The sequence below is a fragment of the Rana temporaria genome, chromosome 12, assembly GCF_905171775.1.
Source record: "Rana temporaria chromosome 12, aRanTem1.1, whole genome shotgun sequence".
Classification (NCBI taxonomy): domain Eukaryota; kingdom Metazoa; phylum Chordata; class Amphibia; order Anura; family Ranidae; genus Rana; species Rana temporaria.
In genome coordinates, this window is record NC_053500.1 from 73,261,068 (window position 1) to 73,287,955 (window position 26,888).

The 26,888-nt window shown below is 44.9% G+C and overlaps 1 protein-coding gene, 1 long non-coding RNA gene and 1 pseudogene across 2 annotated transcripts in view; 2 read left to right on the top strand and 1 right to left on the bottom strand.

The window, feature by feature from the left end:
- Nucleotides 1-26,888, top strand: part of KAT2A (lysine acetyltransferase 2A) — a 77,502-nt gene that overhangs the window by 21,968 nt on the left and 28,646 nt on the right. Inside the window, exons 3-7 of the mRNA XM_040330159.1 lie at nt 9,586-9,731; nt 9,817-9,906; nt 17,333-17,514; nt 22,064-22,255; nt 24,038-24,144. Coding sequence (XP_040186093.1) covers nt 9,586-9,731; nt 9,817-9,906; nt 17,333-17,514; nt 22,064-22,255; nt 24,038-24,144 — 717 coding nt within the window. The remainder of the gene's footprint in view (nt 1-9,585; nt 9,732-9,816; nt 9,907-17,332; nt 17,515-22,063; nt 22,256-24,037; nt 24,145-26,888) is intronic.
- LOC120918530 lies at nt 936-1,879 on the bottom strand. Its single transcript, XR_005744412.1, has 2 exons — nt 1,788-1,879; nt 936-1,106 (listed from the first exon to the last, which is right to left on the bottom strand). It is a non-coding gene; the product is annotated as an uncharacterized LOC120918530 (long non-coding RNA).
- Nucleotides 13,223-13,342, top strand: LOC120919666 (annotated as a pseudogene).

Here is a 26,888-nt window from a genome sequence, read left to right on the forward strand (position 1 = left end):
TAAAACTGACACTAGTGTCACTAATGCAGCACAAAGGGGTTTATTTATGCCACTGCCGACCAATAGGGAGGGTAATTTGAAATAACACTACCACTGATGATCAGTCGATCAATGCAGAGAGGCATCGGCTGGACCCCCTTCTGTCACAATACACAATGGATGTGGGCTCTACCTGTCGCCATATTCACTAAATTGTCAATTGTGACTATTGCATGAAACGTACCACTTGTAGCTCTCTAAATATATAACTCTGCTCCTAGTTGTTGAAATATAATCCAAATATTTATTCCATATAGATTAAAAATGATTCCACAAACAACATATAAATATACAGGTGAAAGGCAAAAAATTTGAATATCGTGCGAAAGCATTTATTTCACTACAGCAACTTAAAAGGTGAAACCAATATATGAGACTCATTACATGCAAAGCAAGACAGTTCAAGCCATGATTGTCATATTTGTGATGATTATAGCTTATGAAAACCCCAAATCTACAATCTCAGAAAATTAGAATATTCCATGAAATCAATAAAACAAGGATTGTACATAGAACAATATCTGACCTCTGAAAAGTAGAAGCATCCATATGTACTCTGTACTTGGTTTGGGCCCCTTTTGCAGCCTCAATGTGACGTGGCATGGAAGCTATCAGCCTTCAGCTCTTCTGAATTGTTCGGTTTCATGTCTCTCATGTTTCTCTTGGTAATGCCCCATAGATTCTCTGACAAAAATGGAGAAATTCCCCCCGGGGGCTTTTAAGCGACATATTGTGTACGGTATATTAAATTCAAAGACATGGAAATATATAAAAAAAAAATCTTTACTAGGTTTCTGTATCACGAGTAATGAAGATGTAAAAAAAAAGTATGTTAGGATACTAACATTCAAGTAAAATGCTGGCACCCATAGTACAGATAGTGAGGATATATTTACCGCTCGAAGCATATAGAAGGTGACATGTAACCAGAGATGATGGCCGTGGTGCAGACAAAGGATCCCAATATCCCCATGAGGGACGTCCCCCATCACTCCAGGCGGGAGTCAACCAAACACAGGCTTGCAGGGAGTCTCGGGTGTGAACCTGCGAGAGGGGGGGGAGGGGGGCTAAGAAAAACAGACGACACCCATAATGATTCAATATGTATTTGTAATAAGAGTATATAAAGTCATTGTGTACTAACAAGATCTTGGCATAGATATGTATAAAAGAATATGATAGAGTATGAAGATATTGTTGATACTCAAATCAGAATATCATGTTATTATTAAATATACCAGAACCATTGACATGGTAGGTATAATATACAAGTGAATGCAGAGTGAACATGCTGCTGGTGGATGAAGTGATTGAAAAAATGACAGAAAAATGTGTGGTGCAAAAGTTATGTGTGTGTGTGTGTGTGTGTGTGTAGGGTGTATAGGTACAGAGTGCATGTTAATGCACTGTGTATGGGTTTGGAAATACTAGTGTGTGCAATGATGTGCAAAGAAAAAAAAAGGATAAAAAAAAAAAAAGCGGCAATATGTGTAGTGAAAATTGAAAAAACAAGAAAAATCTAGCGAATCAGGTGACATGAGCAGAAAGTAAAAAATGTAGGAAGTAAAAGAAAGTATGTGTGAATGGTGAAGGTCAGTGTGATAGTATGTCCCAGTGCTGGTAGTTGTAAATAAGTGTAGATGTATGCATTTTAAGGCAGTAATAATATTGCTAAATAACTACAAAGTGTAGTATAGTGTGCAAAAATAATATGAATATATATGTAGTATGCTGGATCAAGTACTCACATGGGCTCACATCCTGTCAGTGTGTGGAGGGAGCTCTTCTGGGATCATTACCAAACCCAGGAAAATAAGGCACATTAAATAGGGTCTAAATAGGGTCTAAGCCAATTAGTGCCAGGTGTTGTCTTTTCCCTCCCCCTCATCAACCACAGCCCCATGCTGGTTAACTCTTTACTCCCTCGGCGTTCTCTGAGGTTCAGGTCAGGCAAGTTTGCTGGCCAATCAAGCACAGTGCTCCCACGGTCATTGAACCAGGTTTTGGTGCTTTTGGCAGTGTGGGCAGGTGCCAAGTCCTGCTGGAAAATGAAGTCCGCATCCCCATAGAGCTCGTCTGCGGAAGGAAGCATGAAGTGCTCAAATCTCCTGGTAGATGGCTGCGTTGACCCTGGACTTAATGAAGCACAGTGGACCAACACCAGCAGATGACATGGCTCCCCAAATCACCACAGACTGTGTAAGCTTCACACTGGACTTCAAGCATCTTGCAGTGTGTGCCTCTCCTTTCTTCCTCCATTCTCTGGGTCCTTGGTTTCCAAAATTTGCTCTCATCAGAAAAGAGGACTTTGGACTACTGAGCAACAGACCAGGTCTGACGCTTCTGAGGTTGTGTGTTCAGGAGTGGCTTGACAAGAGGAATACGACATTTGAAGCCCATGTCCAGGATCCGTCTGTGTGTGATGACTCTTGATGCACCGACTCCAGCCTCAGTCCACTCCTTGTGAAAGTACCCAACACTTTTGAATGGACTTTCCCTGACAATCCTCTCCAGGCTGCGGTCATCCCTACTGCTTGTGCACCTTTTTTCTTCCACACTTTTCCCTTCCACATAACTTTCTATTAGCCCTGGTTCACACTGGGTACGATTTGGAACGATTTGAGATGCGATTTGACATGTCAAATCGCATCTCAAATCGGCGGCAATTGTCGGCAATGGCACTGTCCTAATCAGTGCGACGCCGCATCTGCGATTTCAAAAAGTAGTTCCTGTACTACTTTTTTTGCGATTTCGGGCCGCGATTTACATTAAATTGCGGCCAAAATCGCGGCAAAATCGCTGTAAAATCGCGCATTTTACCGCGATTTTGAATTCGCAGCAGTGTGAACCTAGGCTTAATGTGCTTTAATACAGCACTTTGGAAACACCCAACATCTTTTGCAATTACCTTTTTTGAGGCTTTACCTCCTTATGAAGGGGTGTCAATGATGGTTTTCTGTCAGGTCAGCAGTCTTTCCCATGATTGCGATTCCTACTGAACCAGACTGAGAGACCATTTAAAGGTAGTTTCACCTTTTTAATTATCATTAATGAAATAAATGAACTTTTGCACGATATTCAAATTTTTCGAGTTTCACCTGTAAACAACCTACTGCCCCAACTCCACCCACCCAGCCCATAATATTAAGGTATAGATGTATACATAGTCTTCAAAAGACATACAGTGGGGATCGAAAGTTTGGGCACCCCAGGTAAAAATGTGTGTTTAATGTGCATAACGAAGCCAAGGAAAGATGGAAAAATCTCCAAAAGGCATCAAATTACAGATAAGACATTCTTATAATATGTCAAAAAAAGTTAGATTTTATTTCCATCATTTACACTTTCAAAATTACAGAAAACAAAAAAATGGCGTCTGCAAAAGTTTGGGCACCCTGCAGAGTTAATATCTTGTACTGCCCCCTTTGGCAAGTTTCACAGCTTGTAAACGCTTTTTGTAGCCAGCCAAGAGTCTTTCAATTCTTGTTTGAGGTATCTTTGCCCATTCTTCTTTACAAAAGTCTTCCAGTTCTTTGAGATCTCTGGGCTTTCTGTCACGCACTGCTCTTTTAAGGTCTATCCATAGATTTTCAATTATGTTGAGGTCAAGAGATTGTGAAGCCCATGGCAAAACCTTCAGTTTACACCTCTTGATGTAATCCCCTGTGGATTTTGAGGTGTGTTTTAGGATCATTATCCATTTGTAGAAGCCATCCTCTCTTTAACTTCAGCTTTTTCACAGATGGCATCAAGTGACCATCCAAAATTTGCTGAATTTTTATTGAATCAATTTTTCCTTCTACTCGTGAAATGTTCCCTGTGCCACTGGCTGCAATACAACCCCAAATCATGATTGATCCACCCCCATGCTTAACAGTTGGACAGAGGTTCTTTTCATTAAATTCTGTGCCCTTTCTTCTCCAAACGTACCTTTGCTCATTCCGGCCAAAAAGTTCTATTTTAACCTCATCGGTCCACAGAACTTGTTTCCAAAATGCATCAGGCTTGTCTATATGTTCATTTGCAAAGTTCAAACGCTGATTTTTGTGGTGAGGACGTAGAAGAGGTTTTCTTCTGATGACTCTTCCATGAAGACCATATTTGTACAAGTATCTCTTTATAGTGGAATAGTGTACCACAACTCCAGTGTCTGCCAGATCTTTCTGGAGGGATCGTGCAGTCAAACGTGGGTTTTGAATTGCTTTTCTCACAATCCTGCAAGCTGTTCTGTCTGATATTTTTCTTGGTCTTCCAGACCTTGCTTTAAAGCGGAGGTTCACCCTACAAAACATCTATGAACCATCCCATACAGCATACTAGCGTCGGCTACAGTATGCCTTTTTTTTCCAGCTTTGCAAAGGGGGCAGTGCATGCTATAAATTCTGCAGGGTGCCCAAACTTTTGCAGACACCATTTTTTTGTTTTCTGTAATTTTGAAAGTGTAAATTATTGGAAATCTAATTTTTTTGACCATATTATAAGAATGTCTAATCTGTAATTTTGATGCCTTTTGGAGATTTTTCCATCTTTCCTTGGCTTCGTTATGCACACTAATACAAATTTTTACCTGGGGTGCCCAAACTTTCGATCCCCACTGTATAACAGCAACAAGGCTGATCCTAGGTGGGTGCACGGAGTGCAACGCACCCCTGCGCTGTAAGCTGCCGCAGAGAAGGGGCGCTAAGCTGCTGAAGCTGTGGCACGCCACTTGACTGCACTGGTTGCTAGAATCGCCGGCCAACCGGCGCCTAGCAACCAGTGACATCAGAGCGCGCCGCGGCCTCCCCAGCATTCAGAGCGCGCCACAGCCGACCTAGCTAGCTTTCAGATTGAGCTGCCTCCACGGCTGGAAAACTAGCTTGGCTCCACCCACCTCTGCCATCTTCGGATGCAGACATCGTGGCTCAGGAGGGGAGCACTTCTGAAAAGAGCTGCTTGGCTGAGCCTGCCTGCCTTGCTGTGAGTGACTGCACTGCACTTGATCTGACCATCGGCCTCACCTTGTAAGTAATTTGCTGTGCCCGTCAAACGCAGCCACTGTGCCAAAGGAACATTTGTAAAGGGCAGGAGTTGGTAAGATGACCACGCCCATGTGGGGGGTGCCAGAAATATTTCTTCACCCAGGCATCTGTGACCCTAGGAATTGGCCCTGAATAGCAAAAGTTCTTGAGGTGGCCACCAGAGAATCTATTTAAAAAAAATAATAATACTTTGCCGAGGACAAATATAATAGGTGGTAAGAGCCCACTATGGCTTAATCGAACTGGCTCTGTTTCAAGGATTAAAACTATTAACTGTCAAATCATGATGCATAAGAGTCCATAGATAAGCCCCCTCCCGCCACACTCCGGTGCCCTGCCCTGCTTACCGGAGCCGTCGGTAGCGATCGGGTCCTCTTCCGTGTGTGGTATGGAGATGAGTGAGAGGAAGATGGGCCCCCACCCGTCGCCATACCATTGCATTGTGGAAGCAACGTGAAAACATCACTTCGCCCATAGCTCTTAACGAGACATATTTATTTATATATATATATAATGTATACATTTAATTATATATTTAATATTGCATTTAGTGTAAATATGAGATCCCCCCCACCTTCCAGGACAGCTACTTGAGAGATGATTGGCTACGCCCGCTACAGGAAACACAAATCCGATACAATTTTAAAGGTCCCTCCCTTTCCTCTGACCCTCAATTGTTTTGTTTTTCCAGACACTCCAGGAGCACCGACACGTGTGTGTGTGTGGGTTATTTTTTTTTTTTTTTTTCTTCTTGGTTTTGGTAACTGTGGTTGGTGGACCCCCCCCCCCCCTTCTCTGGCATCATCCAGCACTGGTTGTGGCCAAGTCCTGGGTGTTTAGTCCCTGTACTTTCTGTCCAGAAGGGTTCCCTATTAGGAGGTACTTGCTTACCTGGTGGTGAAAGTGGTGGCAACTTCCTTCAGTTGTTTTCCCCAGCTCTGCTTGTGTGGAAACCTTGTCATCCTCGTGCTTCGCCGAGGTGTACCAAGATGGCGTCGGAGGACTTCCGGTGACGTGGCAAGAGGGCGCCGGAAATGGGGAGTCACGTGATGCCCTTCCGGGCGCCGTGTTAATAAGGAACACGGTGTGATACACTGAGGACATGCTGCCTGGGAGAACAGTCTGCTGAAACGCCAGACAGGCGCATTTTATCAGTACAACAGCAGCCTATCTCTCCGGCCGATCTCCACTTGCCTTATGGAGCTTGAGGACAGGTCGGAGGATAGAGCACCCACTCGGAATTGAACCAGCGGCAGCCTCCGTGTCCCATAAAATGTCCTTAAATAGCAAATCGACAGGAAAGCCGACTCCTTCCTGCGTAAGGCCTGGGATGCTTCAGCTTTCTCCTTGGGTCCAGCTGTAGCATCCACCTGTGTGGCTAGGAATTTGGAAGTATGGGATCAGCGTCTGGATGATCTTATTTCATCCGACACCCCCAAAGAGGAGATTAGGGAGTCTCTCCCACTCATTGCCAAATCGGTTGCCTTCTTGGCTTGATGCAGCTGCAGTCTTTGTGATATCTGCAGCTAGGTCTTCTGCTCTCATTAATTCAGCCAGAGGGGCTATCTGGCTTAAATCTTGGGAGGGTGAACTTGCCTCCAAAAACCAACTCTGCGGCATTCCCTTTGAAGGTGGAGGTCCTAGCTCGTTCCTCTGAGAAGAGTAAACGGTTCCCTTCTTCTCAAAAGAATAAGCCACATGATAAGAAGCCTTTTTGTGGTTTCCAGAACAAGGTTGATTTTAAAACCAACAGGTGAAGAAAAAGTTGTCTTCTAACAAAGATAAGCAAAAAAAGGGGGACTCTTTGCTCCTTCAGCCCCTTCCAAGAATCCCTAGTGACGCCAAAATAGGGGTAGGGGGAAGGTTGTCCCATTTCGTCAAAGAATGGGAAGAGATTTCCGACATTTCCTTTATTCTTCAGACATTGGAAAGGGGTTACAGGTTGGAATTCGAGTCTAACACCCCCCCCCCCCCCCCCCGAGATTTTTTTCTTGTCCATCTGCCAAGAGACGGCAAGCCATGTTGAATCTCATTTCTGTGTGGGGAACAGAGGGGGTTATATCTCCTATTCCGGAAACTCCCAAATTCCAGGGATTTTTATTTCTACTTCTTTCTGGTTCAAAAGGCCTCCGGCAGCTTCCATATGGTCATCAATTTAAACATCCTGAACAAATTTATTCTCTACAGATGTTTCCGGATGGAAAACATTTATTCTGTAAGAAATCTATTGAGGCCAGAGGTCTTCATGGTAACCCTGGATCTTTAGGACGCTTATCTTCATGTTCCAATCTGCCAATGCCACCAAAGGTCCCTCAGACTTGCGATTCAATGTGCCGAGTCATTGGCATTTCAATGCCCTTCCTTTTGGTCTCTCGGCAGCACCCAGAATTTTTACAAAAATCATGGCCGAAGTCATGCCCTTTTTTCAGATGCAAAGTGTATCGCTCGTCCCATATCTGGCCAATTTTCTGATCTTATGCAGGATCTGCAGTTGGTTTTGCAGACCTTTCAGAAACTAGGGTGGAAAGTCAACCAACAGAAGTCCTGTCTGGTGTCCTTCCAGAGCATACTTTTCCTGGGTTATCATCTAATAGACTCTGTTGCCCAAAAGGTTTTGAAAATTCTTCTTTCTGTGCAGGCCTTCAAATTGCTCCCGCAGACCTCTCTTCAGCGTATAATGCAGTTAAGATTAATGACTGCAGCCATCCCAAGAGTTCCCTGGGCCCAATTACACTCCAGACCCCTTCAGGCGTTTCTTTTACTCCATTGGGATCGCAGGAAGGGTTCTCTAGATCAGCTGGTGCAGCTGCCAAAAGAGGCAATCTCTCCTGGTGGGAGCAGCGGGAACACCTGCAGGGAGGGAAGAACTGGGAGCAACATGCTCCAGTAAAAGTTACTACAGACGCCAGTCTCTGGGGCTGGGGTGCGCACTCTCAGGGCTGGCAGGCCGCTCAAATTTCAGGGAACTACTAGCTGTGGGGAAAGCTCTCTTGCAAGAGAGGGTCTATTCAAGAGACCTATTAGTTTTCTCAGACAATGCCACAACGATGGCGTACCTGAAATAAATTTCCTTAAAGATTTCCTTCCTTTTGGCTATTATGTCAGGGAGAAGGATTTCTGATCTGCAGTCCCTTTCCTGTAAAGACCCCCTCCTGAGGATTCTAGAGGACAGGGTAGTGATTAGGCCTGATCCTTTCTATTTGCCCAAAGTATCTTCAAAATTTCAGAGGTCCCAGCAGGTAGTCCTGCCTAGTTTCTGTACCTCCCAAGAATGTGGAGGAGGAAAGATTTAGTCTCTTAGATGTAAAGAGATGTCTTCTGCTTTACCTAGAGAAATCCAGTGGTTTTAGGTGTTCCTCCCAGCTGTTGGTATTTTTCAGTGGCCCCAAGAAGGGGTCCAAAGCGTCGAAAAGCTCTATTGCTAGGTGGATTAGGGAAGCCATTTGTGAAGCATACAAAGCGTCAGGTTGCATCCCTCCTTCTAGAATTGGGGCTCATTCAATGAGATCCATGGCCACATCATGGGCAGAATATGCGGGGGCATCATGGGAAGAAATTTCTAAAGCTGCCATCTGGTGGTCCTCTCATGCATTTGTCAAACATAGAGTTCTGATGCTTTCCAGCCAGGACCTCTCCTTTTGGTAGGAAATTGCTTCAGGCTGTTGTCCCTCCCTAAGGTATAGAATCTTGCTTATCCTCTCAAGTAGCTGTCCTGGAAGGTGAGGGGGGGGGGGGGGAACACCAGCTAGACTTACCTGTAACGGTATTTCCAGGACAGGGTCTATATTCCCACCCTATTCTACTTTTCACTGGTCGACCTTGTTAACCTGGTGGTGTGCTATTTTTTTTTTTTTTCCTCTGCCGAGTGCACTTTTGGTGAAGGTTTACTTGATCTTCTAAACAACTGAGGGTCATAGGAAAGGGAAGGGCCTTTTAAATTATATCTGATTTGTGTTTCCTGTTGAGGGCGGAGCCAATCATCTCTCAAGTAGCTGTCCTGGAAGGTTCCTGGAAATACCATAGTCTAACTGGGTTTTACATTCCTTGTAATAGAAATAAAAGTGACCATTTAAAAAAAAAAAAAAGTTGCGATTGTAATACCGCTGTGCATAATACGGTGTGACACAAAGTTTTGCATCGACAGCCATTTTATTCTATAGGTTTTTAGAAAATATAATGTTTTGGGGTTGTAAGTAATCTTTTTAACTTGGACACACCAAATCTCAGAGGCTCGGTCCTTAAGTGGTTAAGGAAATTGTGTGTGTGTGTGTGTGTGTGTGTGTGTCACACGCTTTAACTTCCCGATGTAACAATGACACATCTGTATTTATAAGATGGTTATTTTAGTAAGTGAAATGTTTCATAGCATTGCTGCAGTCAGGCTACACTTGTATATTTGGACAGCAAATTATTGTCTCTTTTGAATACATCTGTTTGTTACAATCCTTTCAGAATATATCAACAAATTGCTACATATTCTACACTTGGAGAAATGTATAACTTTAGCATTTGTTTGAAATTGCAGCCGACCATGTGTCACATCTAGAAAATGTATCGGAAGATGAAATCAATCGGTTGTTGGGCATGGTGGTGGATGTGGAAAACCTCTTTATGTCTGTGCACAAGGAGGAGGATACTGATACCAAACAGGTCTATTTTTACCTGTTTAAGGTAAGATCCGAACAGCAGCTTTTTAATCTGTGTTGTTATATTGAACTTTAGTTTTAATATCAATAATCGTTTGAATTTTTTGTAGCTTCTTAGAAAATGTATTCTGCAGATGATCCGACCGGTGGTAGAAGGGTCCCTCGGAAGTCCACCTTTTGAAAAGCCAAATATTGAACAGGTAATTTTTAGCCAGTTATTGATGTGTGCTTGCTATGGGTCTTAAAGGGGACAATGTACTTGAACAGGGTTTAGCGAGAACGTGCCACTTTGCCAGCGTATGTCAGCGTGAGCTGGTCGCAAGTGGTTAAGACCCCTTTCACACTGAGGCAGTTTTCAGGTGCTTTAACGCTAGAAATGGCGCCTAAAACCTGTCTCACATTTATTGCAATGGGTGCTTGCACACCTGGGCGAAGTGCTTGTGGGAAGTTAGAAATGGTCCTGCAAGCAGCATCTTTGGGGCAGTTTGGGAGCGCTGTATATAGCGCCCCCAAAAGCCCCTGCCCATTGCAATAAGAAGCTCTGGTGAAAATCTTGCTCATTAAGTCGACTCGCACTGTCAGAGCGAATGCTTCCTGGGGTGGGTCCTTTTTGGTAAATCAGGCCAGTGACGATGTCTTCAATATACTTGAGGTAGTTGATTTGTTGGTTTTCAGTTGATTTTTGGTAGCAGATAAACAAATGAAACAGGGCAATATGAAACGCAACTTTCTTGTACCAGTAACGGCACTTTCGGTTGCAGCATCTGATAATTTAAATATTTACTTATTGGTGGGCCTGTGTGACGGTACCGATGTACTGATGTCCCCGAGGGGACTGTGGTATCTGGCCTGGGTTTTTTGTACTGGGGTTTTCCTGTGAGGGTTTTTTTTTTTTTTTTTGCACTTTTAAAGCCCTAGAAGGCTTTTACTGTTTAAATGTGGCATTTTGCCCCCATTCTGCCGGCCATTTTTTGGGTGGTTTTCAATTGCATTGAAAACTCCCATTGGCGACCATTTTGTCGTAGCCCCGCTATGGCACAGCTTACATTGCGGTCGGCCATTTTCCTGTGGCCGCGTTTTGAACGCTCGGTGGCCATCTTTGGGTAGTCCTGACCCCTAGTGCTGAATCCTACGGCGCACACAGGTCCCTTCAGATGCCGCAAGTTACCTCACATTTTTTTTTCCTCCCACACGCCGTGTGCTGAAGGCGGACGGGAGCTTCCGTTTTTGTGGAGACAGGTGTGCATAAACCTACATGATCTACATACACACTATGTGTATGTATTACTACTATTTGGAGTCAGTATCTGGGTCCTTCCCCAACATGCTTGTGGTGGCAGCTGGTGTTTAGTACCTGGGATTCCCACAGAGGTTTTTTATTGTTAGTCCTGGACACTTTGGTGCCAGGGTGTGGGCGGACTGCGGACGGGCGGGGGTTAAGAGTGCCACCTCACCCCATTATCCCCTGGGGAATGCTCTGTCATGGAGCCATGGACCAGGTACCTGGGTCTGCATGATAAGGCACTTACAGCAGTGAGAAGCACACCCCTAAAGGGACTCCCTTTAGCTGGATAGTGCAGCTGGGTTTCTGCTGAGGGCTCGGTCTTTTTTGGATCACACAAATCGGACCACTGTGTATAGGTTTTTTCCTTCTGTGCCCTTCTAAGATGCGGAATGAGAAAAGCCGCTGAGGGCTTTTATAGTCCCTCACCGCCTGGCCGTTCAGTGCCCCTTGAGGAGAGCCTTTTTGAGAGTGGGCTACTTCTCCGGTGGTGGACCCTTCGGATGTCATGTATAGGTGACCACCCTCCCTATTGTGGGAACCCCCGCTTGTATGGATCTGACTGATAGAAGATCCGAAGTACTGGCCCGTTCCATGTTTACCATGCTGGGGTCTACCTTGCGGCCTATGGTGGCCACTACTCTGGGGTCCCAGTCACTCAGAGTGGGCATTTTGCACCAGACAGAGGAGGAGCACTGACTCTCTCCCAAAGTTATTAGGCTAACGGACCAGCTGGTCCAGAGCCTTGTATATGTCTGTGATGCTTCACTGGATGCCACGCCCTGGTTATCCAGAGCTTCGGTTTCAGAGATGGTTGCCACCTTCTCTGGTTGGAATGCTGGTCTGCTGGCCAGGCCTCTAACATGCACCCTGGCAGATTTAACCTTTTATGGGTGGGAGACCTTTTGGATCCTCGTTGGACGACATTATCAAGGATGTCCCTGGAGGGAGGAGCACTCTCCTCCCTCAGGCCTCTAGGAGGAAGGAGCCCCGCCGTCGGCCGGGTCCTTCCTTTTCCACGCCAAAGCAGTATTTTCGTCAGGGTCCGTGGGCAAACCCTCCCAGGCCGACAAAGGCTCAGCTGGGGTCCTAAAACGTCCCTGGGTGCGTAAGCCGATCGCGCCGGCACCCGAACCCGCCAATGTATGTAGCTTCCCCGGCCCGTCTTTGAGGTGAGGGGTCGACTTTGCTGTTCACAACTCGGTGAACCTCCCTGCTCTCCGACCAGTGGGTCTGCGAGGTGGTATCTTCGGAGTACAGATTTCTTCCCTCGTGTCTCCCTCTCCCGGCTCGTCCGTCTGCCTTGGGGCAGTTTGGGACTTGCTCAGCTGCGTGGTAATTTTACCTTTCCTGCAGGATGGGTCCCAAAGATGGACAGGGTCCGTCCAATTTTTGGGCCTCAAGGGCCTAAGATGCCTTTGTGAACGATGGGTAGTTCCGTTTAGGAATCCATTCGTTCGGTGGTAGCTGCGCTCTATCCGGGGGACTTTCTAGCGTCCTTGGACATCAAGGATGCATACATGCATGTCCCACTTTGCGCAAATCTCAGAAGCAACTACAAAGTGCCTCGCGATTGGGGAGGCCCACTGTCAGTTGTGGCCCTTCCTTTTGATCTGGCGCCTGCACCAAAGGTTTTCACCAAGGAGCTTGCACTTATCCTAACCTTGTTGGGACAGCGAGGCTTTGCCATCGTGGGCTACTTAGACGACTTTCTGACTCGGAATTGGTGGTTGTGTCTGTAGCTTTTCAGACCCTCCGAGAATTCGGCTGGGCGTTAAACATTTGGAGTCGGTTTTGTTTCCGACTCGGCTTCGGAGTAGCTAGGGTTTTCCGGACTCCTCTGTGGCGAAGATCTTTCTTCCCCTGGAGAAATTGCAGACTCCTCAGTCTGCGGTGAAGGTATTGGCATCACGCAATCGGTCTTCTCTCCGTTTGCATGCAAATCCTAGGTCTGTGGGTAGCCTCCTTCGAGGCGGTACCGTATGCCCAGTTCCACACGTGTTTTTCCAGAGGGAAATACTGTCCGAGTGGTACAAATCTCTTGTCTCTGAATCGTCGGATTCAGGTGCGCCACCTAGTCAGTCTCTCTGAATTGGTGGCCGAGATCCCCGACTCTTCGGTACAGAAAGTAGTTTCTTCCTTTCTGTGGACGGTGATTGCAACGGATGCCAACCTCACGGGTTGTGGAGGCACCTGGGGGGTCCAGTCGGCCCTGAGTCGCTGGACTTGCGTGGACCTACGGCTACACCTCCCTGTATGTGCCCGGTCTCGTCTGGTCTCGGTAGCTACCCAGGGTCGGGCCTGGCTAGTGCCTGGGTGGGAGACCACCTGGGAAATACCAGGTGCTGTGGACCCTGTCTACCATTCATTGTCCTACTATTTTAGGCAATCAGGCTATGCTTCTCCTCGTGGTCGAGGAGGTTGCAAGGTCGTCCGATCTGGTTTCAGCCAGACAACGCCACGGCCGTGGCTTCAGTTTACCATCGGGTATAACGGCAGGCGGACTACTGGAGTTGCCAGATGCTGGACCAGGGCGACTGGTATTTGTGCTTGGGATGTTTCGGCTCCTTTGCAGGAGGTGAGTCTCACAGGGCATGGATCTCCTGGCCTCTCGCCTCGACCGCAAGGGTGTCGAAGTTAGTGGCCAGGTCTAGTGATCTGGGACAGATGCGTCAGTCGTGCTGGTGGCCCTGTGGGGTCTGTATCGGCGACTTTTTACCATTCCTCCTTTGTAGTTGCTTCCTCGGCTGCTCCACAGAGTGGAGGCTGAGGGGATCCTGATGATTCTAATTGCTCCAGATTGGCCTTTGGCGTCCTCGGTACGCCGTTATCGGGCTCCTGGTAGCGGAGGTACCCTGGTGGTTGCCATGGCGGGAGGTCCCTCTGTCTCAACGTCCCATGCTTCCTCCTGGTGTACAGTCACTGACCTTCTCATCATGGCTATTAAAAACTAGACTTTAAGAGACCGGGGTCTGTCCGACTCGGTCATCTCAACAATGCTGAGGGCACGGTAGTCTTCTTCCGGAGGATCTACCGTTGCACCTGGCAGGCTTACATCTCTTGGTGCGAAGAGATGGAGTGACGTCCACGAACGTACTCGGGTGTCCAGGATCCTGCTGTTCCTGCTGGATTTAAAAATAGCTTAAAGCACCGTTTGGGGGCAGATTACAGCCTTGGCTGTGTTCTTTCAGTGGCCTTTTTGCGGCCTGTTCCCTGATGGGTCCCTTTTTTGGAGGTTTGTCATATACTTTCCCCTCTTGGCCCATCTCTTCCCCCATGAGTTTTGACTCTGGTGCTCTCGGTTCTTCAGGAACCTTCCTTTTGGAAACGTCAGAGAGATTTCCTCTTGACACTATCTCAGAAGGTGGCCCCTTTAGTGGCCTTTACCTCTGTTAGAGGGGTTTCTGAGTTGGCGGTCTTGTCTTGCAAGCTGCCATGCTTGATCCTCCATAAGGATTAGGTATGGTGCGCCCGCGACCTTTCCTTCTTTTGAAGGTGGTTTCGGCTTTTCGCTAGAATAAGGACATTGTTCTCCCATCCTTATGTCCTCGGCCGGCGCATCCTACGGAGGTTGCCTTTCATACTTTAGGCGTGGTACGCGCTTTGCGGGTGTACCAGCCTGCTACAGCTTCGTTTCGGAGATCTGACTCTCTTGTGTCGGTGTCTGGTCCACAAAAGCTTGTCGACCACCATTTATTGGTGGATCAGGCAGGCTGTCATACAGGCCTATGCTCTTAAGAGGCGGGCCCCCCTTTTCCGGTCACGACACTTTCGACCAGGGCAATTGGTGCTTCCTGTTTTTTTTTCCGACATCATGCGTCGGTCTCACAGATGTGCGAGGCGGCGACTTGCTCGTCCGTTCATGTTTTTTCCAGAATTTACATGGTTGCTGTGAGTGCATCTTCTGATGCTTCTTTCGGCCGCTAGTTTTTGCAGGCGGCTGTTTAAAGTTGCACCTCCTCCGTTGAGGAGCTCTGCTTGTTTTGGGGTGAAGTTAAAATTGGTTTTACTGATATTTCCCACCCCTCGTTTTTGACACTGCTTGGGGACGTCCCACTTGTCAAGATTTAAGGAGCTGTGTCCGTCCATGGACGATGAGAGAAAATAGGATTTCTTGTACTCGCCGTAAAATCCTTTTCTCTGAGTCCATGGAGGAACACAGCACCCACCCCTCTTTTAAGGTTTGTACTGCTTGTTACGAACTGAGGCTGCATACTGCAGTGAGGAGGGTTATGTCTGGAGGGACCGCCCCCTGGGTGGGGCTGTTCAACTCTGTTAATGTAACATGTTTTTAATTATCTAACATGTTTCTGCCTAGTCCTCTCCTGTAAACAGGGAACATAACTAACTTGTCAAGATTTAAGAAGCTGTGTCCGTCCATGGACTCGGAGAAAATAATTTTACGGTAAGTACAAAAACGCTCGCTCGTCCCCACCCCCTTTCCTGACTGGCCAGGCTGCTTGCTCGGATATGGGTCTGGTATTAATTTTGGGGGGACCACCATGCAATTTTTTTCCGGCGTACGGGGGTTCCCCTTAAAATCCATAGCACACCCAATGGCCTGGTATGCACTTGAAGGGGGAACCCATGCCGGTTTTTATTTGAAATTTTGGTGGAGTTCCCCCTCAAGATTCATACCAGACACAGTGCTTGGTATTGGCACGGATCCAAGTCGGATCCCCGTTCAATATCGTGCCGTGGCTAAACGCAACCGCAGCTAATCGCACTGTACATATGCAGCTGACCGCTGTGCCTGGTGTCTTGAATTCCAGCAAAACATAAACATGCTTTTAAAAGCGGAGGTTCACCCTAATAACATTTATATCTGACTAACTTCCTTATACTTGTTACAAGTACAGTCCGCAATTATTATTTTTTTTTTTTTTTTTTTAGGCTGTACGTACCTTGTAATCTATGTTTGCAACCCGGCTTCCGGGTATTTCTCCTGCAGGAGTAGGCGTTTCTCTGCTGAGGAGCAATGTCATCTGGGAGGTCGCCCAGATGATTGACGTCCGTTCCCCTCCGGGGCCCCTCCCCCCGTATTGCGTAGACGCACACGAGTCACAGCGTTTCCGAAAGAAGCCGAACGTGCAAAGCTGTGAGTCTGCTCTATACAGCGCCGTATAGAGCCGACTCACAGCTCTGCATGTTCGGCTTCTTTCTACCCGGAAGCCGAAGAACTACGCGGAAGCTGGGTTGCAAAGATAGATTACAAGGTACGTACAGCCAAAAAAAAAAATTGCGGACTGTACTTTGTTACAAGAGTTGGTCAGATATAAATGTTATTAGAGTGAACCTCCGCTTTAACTGCAGCAGAACAGCCGTCCGTGTGAAAGGGGCCTATATGTAGGAAGCCCCATCCCTTTGACAGGGTAAATGGATGCATTTTAAATCACTTAACCTCCCTGGCGGTATGATTCTGTCAGAAAAAACATGCTGAAAGCGGTACCATTATTTGCAAGGAAATTTGGCGTTTTATATTGTAGGTCTGTCATTTTTAGAAATAACTCACTTAAATCTGACCAAACAAGATTCTAATAGGCATCCCGGGTATGACATTTTTTTAAAAACAAAATTATAAATTATAATATAATAAATAATTATAAATAATTATAACAAATAATAATATAATTATAATAAAAATTATTCAATAATGTAATCAAATCAAAATCACTGAAATTTGCTCAGTTGCAGAATTGTTGCTGTCATTATTTTTTTTTTTTTATGACGAATTTCCCCACAAATCGCTATCGCACAATTCTGCAAGTGATTATAATTTATTATCGCTGTTTTTTAGCTGATCTAAAACTATTTTTGACATAAAGGGACACTTTTGGTTGCTATGGACAATCTACAGTTTGCAAGGAGAAAGAAACGTTTTTATTATATAAAATGACATGCATGACACAGGACAGACCACTAGGGACAAGGGGGGTGTGTTTTTTTTACATACAGTACTGTAATCTATAAGATTACAGTATACTGTATGTATAGTGTTTGTTTACTTTTTTGAATTTGGCGCCGTTCTCCGTCCCCGTGCGTCGTAACGTCGCAGGGAACGGAGATCGGCGTCACACGGAGGCACTGTGTGAATCGAGCGAGGTCCTGCTCGCTCACACAGCGCGGTGGCATCGCTGGATCCAGGGACAAGGTAAGTAAAACTCCCTGTACATCCAGCGAGGCGAGCCCGAGTCTGACTCGGGGTTACCGATCCTAGCCCAAAAATCTCACCCCGAGTCAGACTCGGGAACACCGCCCAGGAGGTTAAGCAGAGCATATCAGATTTTTCAAGCCCTACCAACAATAACCTAAAATTATGGCTTTTTTTTTTTCTTCCCCCTCAGGGAGTACTCAATTTTGTGCAATACAAATTCAGTCACCTGCAACCAAAAGAACGCCAGACAATGTATGAGCTCTCCAAAATGTTTTTACTTTGTTTAAATTACTGGAAGCTTGAAACACCATCACAGTTTCGACAGAGGTCCCAGAATGAAGATGTTGCAAACTATAAGGTTAACTATACAAGGTAAGCTAAGTCTTGGCTGCTTAAAGGATAAGTTCAGCTTTGGAAACATGTTACACGTTCCACCCATTTTTAGGGTGGAACATGTAACATGTTCTCACTGCTGCAGCCTCTCCCTAACCCACCGTTTCTAGTGATAGCGAGCTGTGCATCTTCTAAATATTGCTGTGGGAGGCTCCGCCCACCTTTGCATTGTTTTTTTGTAGAGTACTGTGAGAGAACTACAAGTACCAACGGCCTTTGCAGCTGTCGGCTTGCAGTTCCTGTCATTAATGCTTCCTGTCGGTTCTTCTTTTTCTTTTTTTTTTTTCTTCTCTTTTCATCTTTCTGTTTCCACGGAAGTCTTCATTGCACTTTTCATCTTTCTGTTTCTCCTCTTCCACGGAAGTCTTCATTGCACTTTTCATCTTTCTGTTTCTCCTAGAAGTGGCCACAGGAACATTGGACTAATGAGGCCAATCCGGGTTTATCATTCTGTCTAAAGTCTGTAATATCTTTCTGGGGAATAACAAAACATAAAAAAAAAAGCCCCCAGAAGTCACTGACATAGGGGAAAATGTAATGTACAGGTGATCTTCTTTGAGAAACTCTGCCTTTTTTGACTACCATTGGTAATAAAATTAAATATTACTTTACTTGCCCTTATGCCAACATTTTGTACAGAGGATTAAAATGTATATGATGTGGTAGGTGGATATACTGTGTATTTTATCATCTTTGCTCCACTATGGGCAGTATACTGCTGTTAAGTGAATTGGATTGCTGTTGCTGGAGGAGATAGTTAGGCAGGGTACAGAATGGCGTATAGCTGTTCCAGTCATATATAAAAACTCCCTGTTCCAAAAAATGCTCAAACTATTTCCTCTTGATTTGAAATGTGTCTTCAGTTTACTGAACTTGCCAACATCATCTTTGGAAAAGTTCCCCGCTGGCAGATGTATACGGTGGGTAAAATAAGTATTGAACGCGTCACCATTTTGCTAGGTAAAAATATTTCTAAAGGTGCGATTGACATGAAAATTTCCACCACATGTTGGTAACAACTCATGCAATCTATAAAAGAAAAAACAAAACAAATATAATTTCAGAAATTGGGTTATGTGTAATAAAATTGAATGACACAGGGAAAAGGTATTGAACACATGAATAAAGGGAGTTGCTCAGAGGCATGGAAAGCTGAAATCTATTAGTACCGTATTTATCCGCGTATAACACGCACCTTTTTCCTCTGAAAACAGAGGGTAAACAGTGCCTGCGTGTTATACGCCAATATCATGTTTTACCAATAGGGGGCGGGGATCGGGCGGTTCGCCCCCTATGGCCCTGGAACAGCGCTCCCTGCATAGTCTAAAGTTGAGGCAAAAAAAAGTCACTTGCCAGCCCCTTCTACACCGCTCCTCCTGTGTCAGTGTCATTGTAAAACGAAGCTTGTAAATACCTCTATAGCTCCGTTTTTTTCTGGCTGCTCTCCTCCTCCTCTGAGTGTAGCTTTGATTGGAGGAGGAGACCGTTCACATGACCATCTGTGTAACATCAGAGGAGAGCAGTCATGTGACCAGGTCAGTGAAAAAAACGGAGCTATTGAGGTATATGGGAGCTTCGTTTTGCAATGGGAGTGACACATGAGGAGCAGTGTGGAAGTGGCTGACTGATTTTTTTATTTAACTGTAGAGAATGCTGGCAGCACTGCCCCAAGAGACTGGGGGTCTTCTGGGAGTGCAGGGTGACTGTGTACTAGATGGGAGGGATGTATAATGGATGGGAGAGGGGGATGTATCATGGATGGGGGGCTGTGTACTGGAGAGGGGGGACTGTATAATGGATGGGGGTGTGTACTGGATGGGGCTGTGTACTGTAAAGAGGGCTGTGAAATTTTTTTTCCCTTAAACTCCCCTCTTAAAATTGGGGTGCGTGTTATACGCCGATAAATACGGTAATTGGAAAGCAATCCTCCTATTTGTCAGTGCAAATATCAGCTGGTTCAGTCTCAACTAATGGCCTATAAAAGGGTGTCTCATTACCAAGGTGTCACAAAAAAAAAAAAACTTGTAATGAGTCCAAGCAAAGGGCTCTCTTTAAGAGCTTTGTAACCTTATTGTTGCAAAACCTACTGATGGCATTGTTGCAGAAGGATTTCTAAACTTCTGATTGTTCCAGTGAGCACTGGGGCCATAATCCGGCAGTGTAAAGAATATTTTTTTGGATTTTGTACGAAGTATTAAATACATTTCAGTTAGCGTGTGCAATACTTTTTTCCTTGCAATTCCATTTTATTACACATAATTTCATTTCTGAATTTATTTGTATTGGTTTCCTTGTATGTATGGATTGCATGGGTGGTTGTTCTCGACGTGGTAAATTTTTTTATGTCAATAGCTCCTTTTTAGTAATATAATTACCTAGAAAAATTGTGATTTGTTCAATATCAGGAAGGGCTAGAATAAGCAGAAGTTCAGTTAACCAGGAGATGGAAATGATCAATAATAGGGTACATTTTTACATTTCATTCAATATGTTAAAGTGAATGTAAACCCTCCATACACCCAGTGAAGTAATTAGCCTCAGATGATACACAGAGATTAACCAAATAGGTTTTACATCCATATCTGCTGTCTTCACATTTATATAATGTTTAGAAAGTTCATATGTATTTGTGAAATTTCCTCTTCCTGTTTAACACAGAGTGTGATGTCTGGGCATACAGCACACACCCCCTCTCCACATAGGCAGAGACTCTCAGAGGTGTTTTTTAACAGGACCATCTCCCTGCTAATCTAAAAATTTGTTTGAACACCATTAAAGTCTATGGGACAGGAACATAAATCAAAAGTGCTAATTTTAAAGGCTAATATTCAAGTTATTGTCATAAAAAGTGTTTGGGGACCCGGGTCCTGCCTCATGGGACATGTATCAATGCAAACTAAGTTTTAAAAACTGCAGTTTTTTCGGGAGCAGTGATTTTAATAATGCTTAGCGTGAAACCATAAAAGTGTAATATGCCTTTAAATTTCGTACCTGGGGGGTGTCTATAGTATGTCTGTAAAGTAGCGCGTTTCCCGTGCTTAGAAAAGTCCCTGCACAAAATGGCATTTCTAAAGGAAAAAAGGTAATTTAAAACTGATTGCGTCCATAATGAATTGTTGGTTCCTGGCAATATAGATAAGTCATTGAAAAAAAAAATAACAGCATGGGTTCCCTCCTTAGTCCATTACCAGGCCTTTTTGGGTCTGGTATCAATATTAAGGGGAACCCCGAACCAAAATAAAAAAAAAATGCGTGTGGGTCCCCCCAAATTCCATATCGGGCCCGTCTGGTATGGATATTGAGGGGGACCCTGCGCCATTTTTTTTATTTTTCAAATTGCGTGGGGTTTCCCCTCGAAAATCCATGCCGGACCCTTATCTGAGCACAGACCCAAATGCTCTCAACATGTTGATGGGGACAAGGGCCTCATCCCCACAACCCTTGCCCAAAGGTTGTGGAGTTCTGCGGGCAGGGGGGCTTATCTCGGAATCTGGAAGCCCCCTTTAAGAAAGGGAAACTCCAGATTCCGGGCCCCCCTTATGTGAATTGACAACGGGGTTACACCCTACCATTTCTCAAAAAAAGTACCAAAATTTTAAAAACCACAATAAAAAAAAAAAAATGCCAACGATGTGATCCAGTCCCGAGCGATAAGGGGGGGGGGAACCTACGAACGATACCTCCTCCATAGGAGGCGCCCGGCCGAATGACGCTCTCCTGGTCTGACAGCTCTTTTATAGCTGAGGGCGGGGCCACCCGTCACGTGTGTGGGTGACCCTGCCCCCCCTCTGACTCAAGAAGAAAGCCCGGGGTTACCCATTGACGTGTACGGGTGACCCCGGGAGAGCGTCATTCGATCGGGCGCCTCCTATGGAGGCAGTATCGTTCGTAGCAGCGGTTTATTTATTTTTTTCGATAAGCCCCCACAAACATCGGACAAGGGGCATGTGGCCTGGTACGGTTCAGGAGGGGGGGTGTGCTCTCGTCCCCCCCCCCCTCTTTTCCTGCAGCCTGCCAGGTTGCGTGCTTGGATAAGGGTCTGGCATGGATTTTTGGGGGGGGGACCCCCATGCCATTTTTTTTTTTTATTATTACTAAATAATTTTTTTAGAAATGTCATTTTGTGCAGGGACTTTTCTAAGCTTTTTTATTGTTTCACTTTAAGCATTATTAAACTGAAGTTTTATGTTAATAACTTGCATATTGACCTTTTAAATTTAGCACTTTTGATTTCTCCCATAGACTTTTTAAAGGGTGTTCCGCAGCTTTTCGAATTTGCCGCAAACACCCCAAATTATTTGCTGTTTTGCGAACAGCCAATGTTCGACTCGCGCATAAAGCTTATCCCTAGTCAGGAGTTAACAGAGGAACGGGTCAGCAGAGAGCTACTGGACTTGGCTGTTTGAAGAGAGAACAAATTACTGCAGATATGTGCCCAGCTCAAATTTTATGAATCGGGTTTACATCCACTTTTAATGTTTCTGTAATTATTTGTATGTAGTATCTAAATTGAATTTCTTTGTTGCAGGTGGCTTTGTTACTGTCACGTTCCACAAAGCTGTGATAGCTTACCACGATATGAAACCACCCAAGTGTTTGGACGGAGTCTTCTACGTTCCATCTTCACAGTTACACGCAGACAACTGCTGGAGAAATTTAGAGTGGAGAAGGACAAGCTGGTTCCAGAGAAGAGGACACTTATTCTTACCCACTTCCCCAAGTAAGTGCAACTGGAGACCCAAAATATTTTGGCTATGTATAGGCCCAGCTAGTCTGAAATGTATTGCTATGGGTCGCACCGGTATCGGTGCCGATACTAAACATTGGCACAAGTATCTGTACTCGTGCAAATTCTCCGATACTAGAAACCGATACCTTCAGGCTTGGTTCTTTCAACTGTCTTCCCCCGCTGACACCTGCAATGTAAACAAAATGTTGGCAATTATCATTTCTTAACTGATATTTCAGCTGTCAGCGGGATTCCCCTATCCCCTCCCTGCCTCTTCTCCCTCCCGCCAGCTGTGGCCTCTGCCGAGTGCCTTTCCGGCCTCCTCTCCCTCCCGCCAGCTCTGGCCTCTGCCGAGTGCTTTCCTGGCCACCTCCTCCTCTCCCTCCCGCTGTGGCCTCTGAGTGCCTTTCCAGCCGCCTCCTCTATCTCCCGCCAGCTCTGGCCTCTGCCGAGTGCCTTCCCGGCCGCCGCCTCCTCTCCCTCCCGCCAGCTCTGACCTCTGCCGAGTGCCTTTCCAGCTCCCTCCTCCATCCCCAATGCTCCGAACACACACCAGCCTCCATCCCTCCCAACATTGTCCTCCACTCCTAAAGCCTCCTACTGTTATCCACTGCTGCAAATGAATAACTGTCTGACCTTGCATTCCTTTATGTCCACAGCCAATACACAGCCCAGCCCTCATGCCCTATCCTATACCACCCCAATTTAACACTCCAGAGGCCTCTTATGGCCATCCAGCAATCTCCAAATGACCCTACCATTGCCCCCCCCCCACCCTCTCTCTGCTCAGGGATGGTGTCTATAGTATGCCTGTAAAGTTGACTTTACAAGACTGTCTATTATACTGAATTTACAGAGCAGACCCATACTGGAATAGAGAAGCGGGTCAAAACAAATGTAAGGGTTTATGTTTTGTAAAGACTTGGCTGACGACTGGGTGGTTATTACAGTTAAAGCTAAAGTTTAGGTTTGGCAATTTTTACATTGCTTCAAGTTGGACCAATGGAACTATGTAAAGTATGTATGTGCTATGCATATGGGGTCCTTGTGGAAGCTGGAAATCACTGTACCGGGCACCTCTCCTACGATGATTGTTGCTCGATTCTGGGTCCAGTGCTGAGCAGCTACCCCTGTTGCTTGGTGAACTCAGAAGGTCGCCTGCACGACCCTGGTGCCATTAGCTACCCCTGTTGCTTAGTGAACACAGAAGGTCGCCTGCACGACCCTGGTGCCATTTAGTGAACACTTTGCATTTTCTCAACGAGGCAGAGATCCGCCCCCTACCTCCCCACCTTGTTCAATTAGCACATGTTGAATTCATTGAGAGAATGTAAAGTGTTCCCCAAATGGCTGCATGAGCAACATTATGTGGAATCCAGTAAAAACGGATTGCATAATTTCCTTGTTAATATCCATAATAACTTGGTTCTTGGTTTTCATAGTGATGTTGGAGACTGAGAAATCTTCTCTGAAGATAAAAATCTCATGCGTTTATTTGTAGACGCTGTTCAAATGCACAATAAAGCATCTGCAAGTATCAAAGCGCACAATAATATTTTACAAGCTAGCACAAGCTTATCTGCCACTGAGCAATATATTTTTTCAAGCTTCTAAAAAAGGAAAAACTAGAAGGACACCCTCGTACAAGACCGTATAAAACCAGATTGTGTATTGAATATGAAAAATATGATTTTATTTTCTGTGAAAATGGGTTTTTGCATATTTTACAGATTTATCTCTGGTAATTAATTTCCTTCCTTTTTTACATTTCAGGTTCCTCTCCATGTTGGAAGAAGAAATATACGGTGAGACCTCTCCAATCTGGGAGGCAGATTTCACTGTCCCTAACACAGAAGTTCCTCAGCTAGTGTCCCGTCCAGGTAGAGTAATTAGGCTGATTATCCTATTTAGCATCTTTCTGTTACTGGTTATGTGCCTTGAAATTGTACAAAAAAACAGGGGCCCTATAAGGTTTCATAGCAAAGAGACACTCAGATTTGTTACTTATGTGTGCATAGTATCCAGATACCGTTTTAGTGAAAGATGCAAAACATCCACCACTGACATTTATCACAGCAAATAGGCCACATTTGTACAGGGAGTGCAGAATTATTAGGCAAGTTGTATTTTTGAGGATTAATTTTATTATTGAATAACAACCATGTTCTCAATGAACCCAAAAAACTCATTAATATCAAAGCTGAATATTTTTGGAAGTAGTTTTTAGTTTGTTTTTAGTTTTAGCTATTTTAGGGGGATATCTGTGTGTGCAGGTGACTATTACTGTGCATAATTATTAGGCAACTTAACAAAAAAAATATATATACCCATTTCAATTATTTATTTTTACCAGTGAAACCAATATAACATCTCAACATTCACAAATATACATTTATGACATTCAAAAACAAAACAAAAACAAATCAGTGACCAATATAGCCACCTTTCTTTGCAAGGACACTCAAAAGCCTGCCATCCATGGATTCTGTCAGTGTTTTGATCTTTTCACCATCAACATTGCGTGCAGCAGTAACCGCAGCCTCCCAGACACTGTTCAGAGAGGTGTACTGTTTTCCTTCCTTGTAAATCTCACATTTGATGATGGACCACAGGTTCTCAATGGGGTTCAGATCCGGTGAACAAGGAGGTCATGTCATTAGTTTTTCTTCTTTTATACCCTTTCTTGCCATCCACGCTGTGGAGTACTTGGACGCGTGTGATGGAGCATTGTCCTGCATGAAAATCATGTTTTTCTTGAAGAATGCAGACTTCTTCCTGTACCACTGCTTGAAGAAGGTGTCTTCCAGAAACTGGCAGTAGGACTGGGAGTTGAGCTTGACTCCATCCTCAACCCGAAAAGGCCCCACAAGCTCATCTTTGATGATACCAGCCCAAACCAGTACTCCACCTCCACCTTGCTGGCTCTCTGCCCTTTACCAATCCAGCCACGGGCCCATCAAGACTCACTCTCATTTCATCAGTCCATAAAACCTTAGAAAAATCAGTCTTGAGATATTTCTTGGCCCAGTCTTGACGTTTCAGCTTGTGTGTCTTGTTCAGTGGTGGTCGTCTTTCAGCCTTTCTTACCTTGGCCATGTCTCTGAGTATTGCACACCTTGTGCTTTTGGGCACTCCAGTGATGTTGCAGCTCTGAAATATGGCAAAACTGGTTGCAAGTGGCATCTTGGCAGCTGCACGCTTGACTTTTCTCAGTTCATGGGCAGTTATTTTGCGCCTTGGTTTTTCCACACGCTTCTTGCGACCCTGTTGACTATTTTGAATGAAACGCTTGATTGTTCGATGATCACGCTTCAGAAGCTTTGCGATTTTAAGAGTGCTGCATCCCTCTGCAAGATATCTCACTATTTTTGACTTTTCTGAGTCTGTCAAGTCCTTCTTTTGACCCATTTTGCCAAAGGAAAGGAAGTTGACTAATAATTATGCACACCTGATATAGGGTGTTGATGTCATTAGACCACACACCTTCTCATTACAGAGATGCACATCACCTAATATGCTTAATTGGTAGTAGGCTTTCGAGCCTATACAGCTTGGAGTAAGACAACATGCATAAAGAGACTGATGTGGTCAAAATACTCATGTGCCTAATAATTCTGCACTCCCTGTATGTACTTTTTAAATCATCTGTCTTGCCACTTGCAAAAAAGAATCTAGTTTTTTTTCAAGACTAGGTTTTGCGCCTTCTGTTTTTTTTTACCAAGTGTTTGTAATGTGTGTACACTACAAGGCATAAAGAACAGACAATAGTTGGTTTATCCAATATATTTTTTATTTCATTATGTGGATCTGATGGGACAGACATCCAGTCTGTTGTTCTCTGCAGTATAACCAGAGATTTATGTTTTTACCCATCCTTTTTTAAAAGCTGGATGACACTTTTCCCTTGAATTTTAGATAGTTCCCTGACATTGGGTAGATCTGCCGTTAGTGCCAAATCATGTACATGTACCTCATTTTGGATTAAAAGAGAAGTATGGGATTTTATTCATTTATTTTCAGTTTCATACTTGGGTGAATGCAGCATCGGTCCGATGCTGCATCTGTCCCCCGGTGCCTCTACACTGAGAACTGAGTGATCGAACACCGCCCATGGCTCAGTTTTCACAGCTCCCCAAGCACAGAGCTGTAGACTGTCAGTCACAGCTCTCCGCTCTGCTTCCTCCTCGCTCACTGGAGCCCTGGACTGTGGAGGGGCAGGGATCGGGCGTTTCAGGCTCTCAGTGGCTCATTGAGAGGCTGAGACGAGTCCAGACTCCCATTGTCAAGATGTGAGCAATATTTCTAGCACCAGACCTCCTGTGCAATTCTAAACTGGTAACCTGTAAAGGCATTTAAAGTATCGCCTATGGAGAATTGTAAGTATGGTAGTTTGCCGCTGTTCCACAGGCAGACGCAATTTTAAAGTGCAACGTTGGGTATCTATTTACTCGGCGTAACATTATCTTTCACATTATACCAAAAAATTGGGCTAACGTTGTGTGTTTTTTTTTTTTTAAATTGCATTCTAAAACCGCTGTGCAAATACCGTGTGACATAAATTTCAACACCCACCATTTTATTCTATAGGGCCTCTGCTAAAAAAATATGTTTGAGGGTTCTTAGT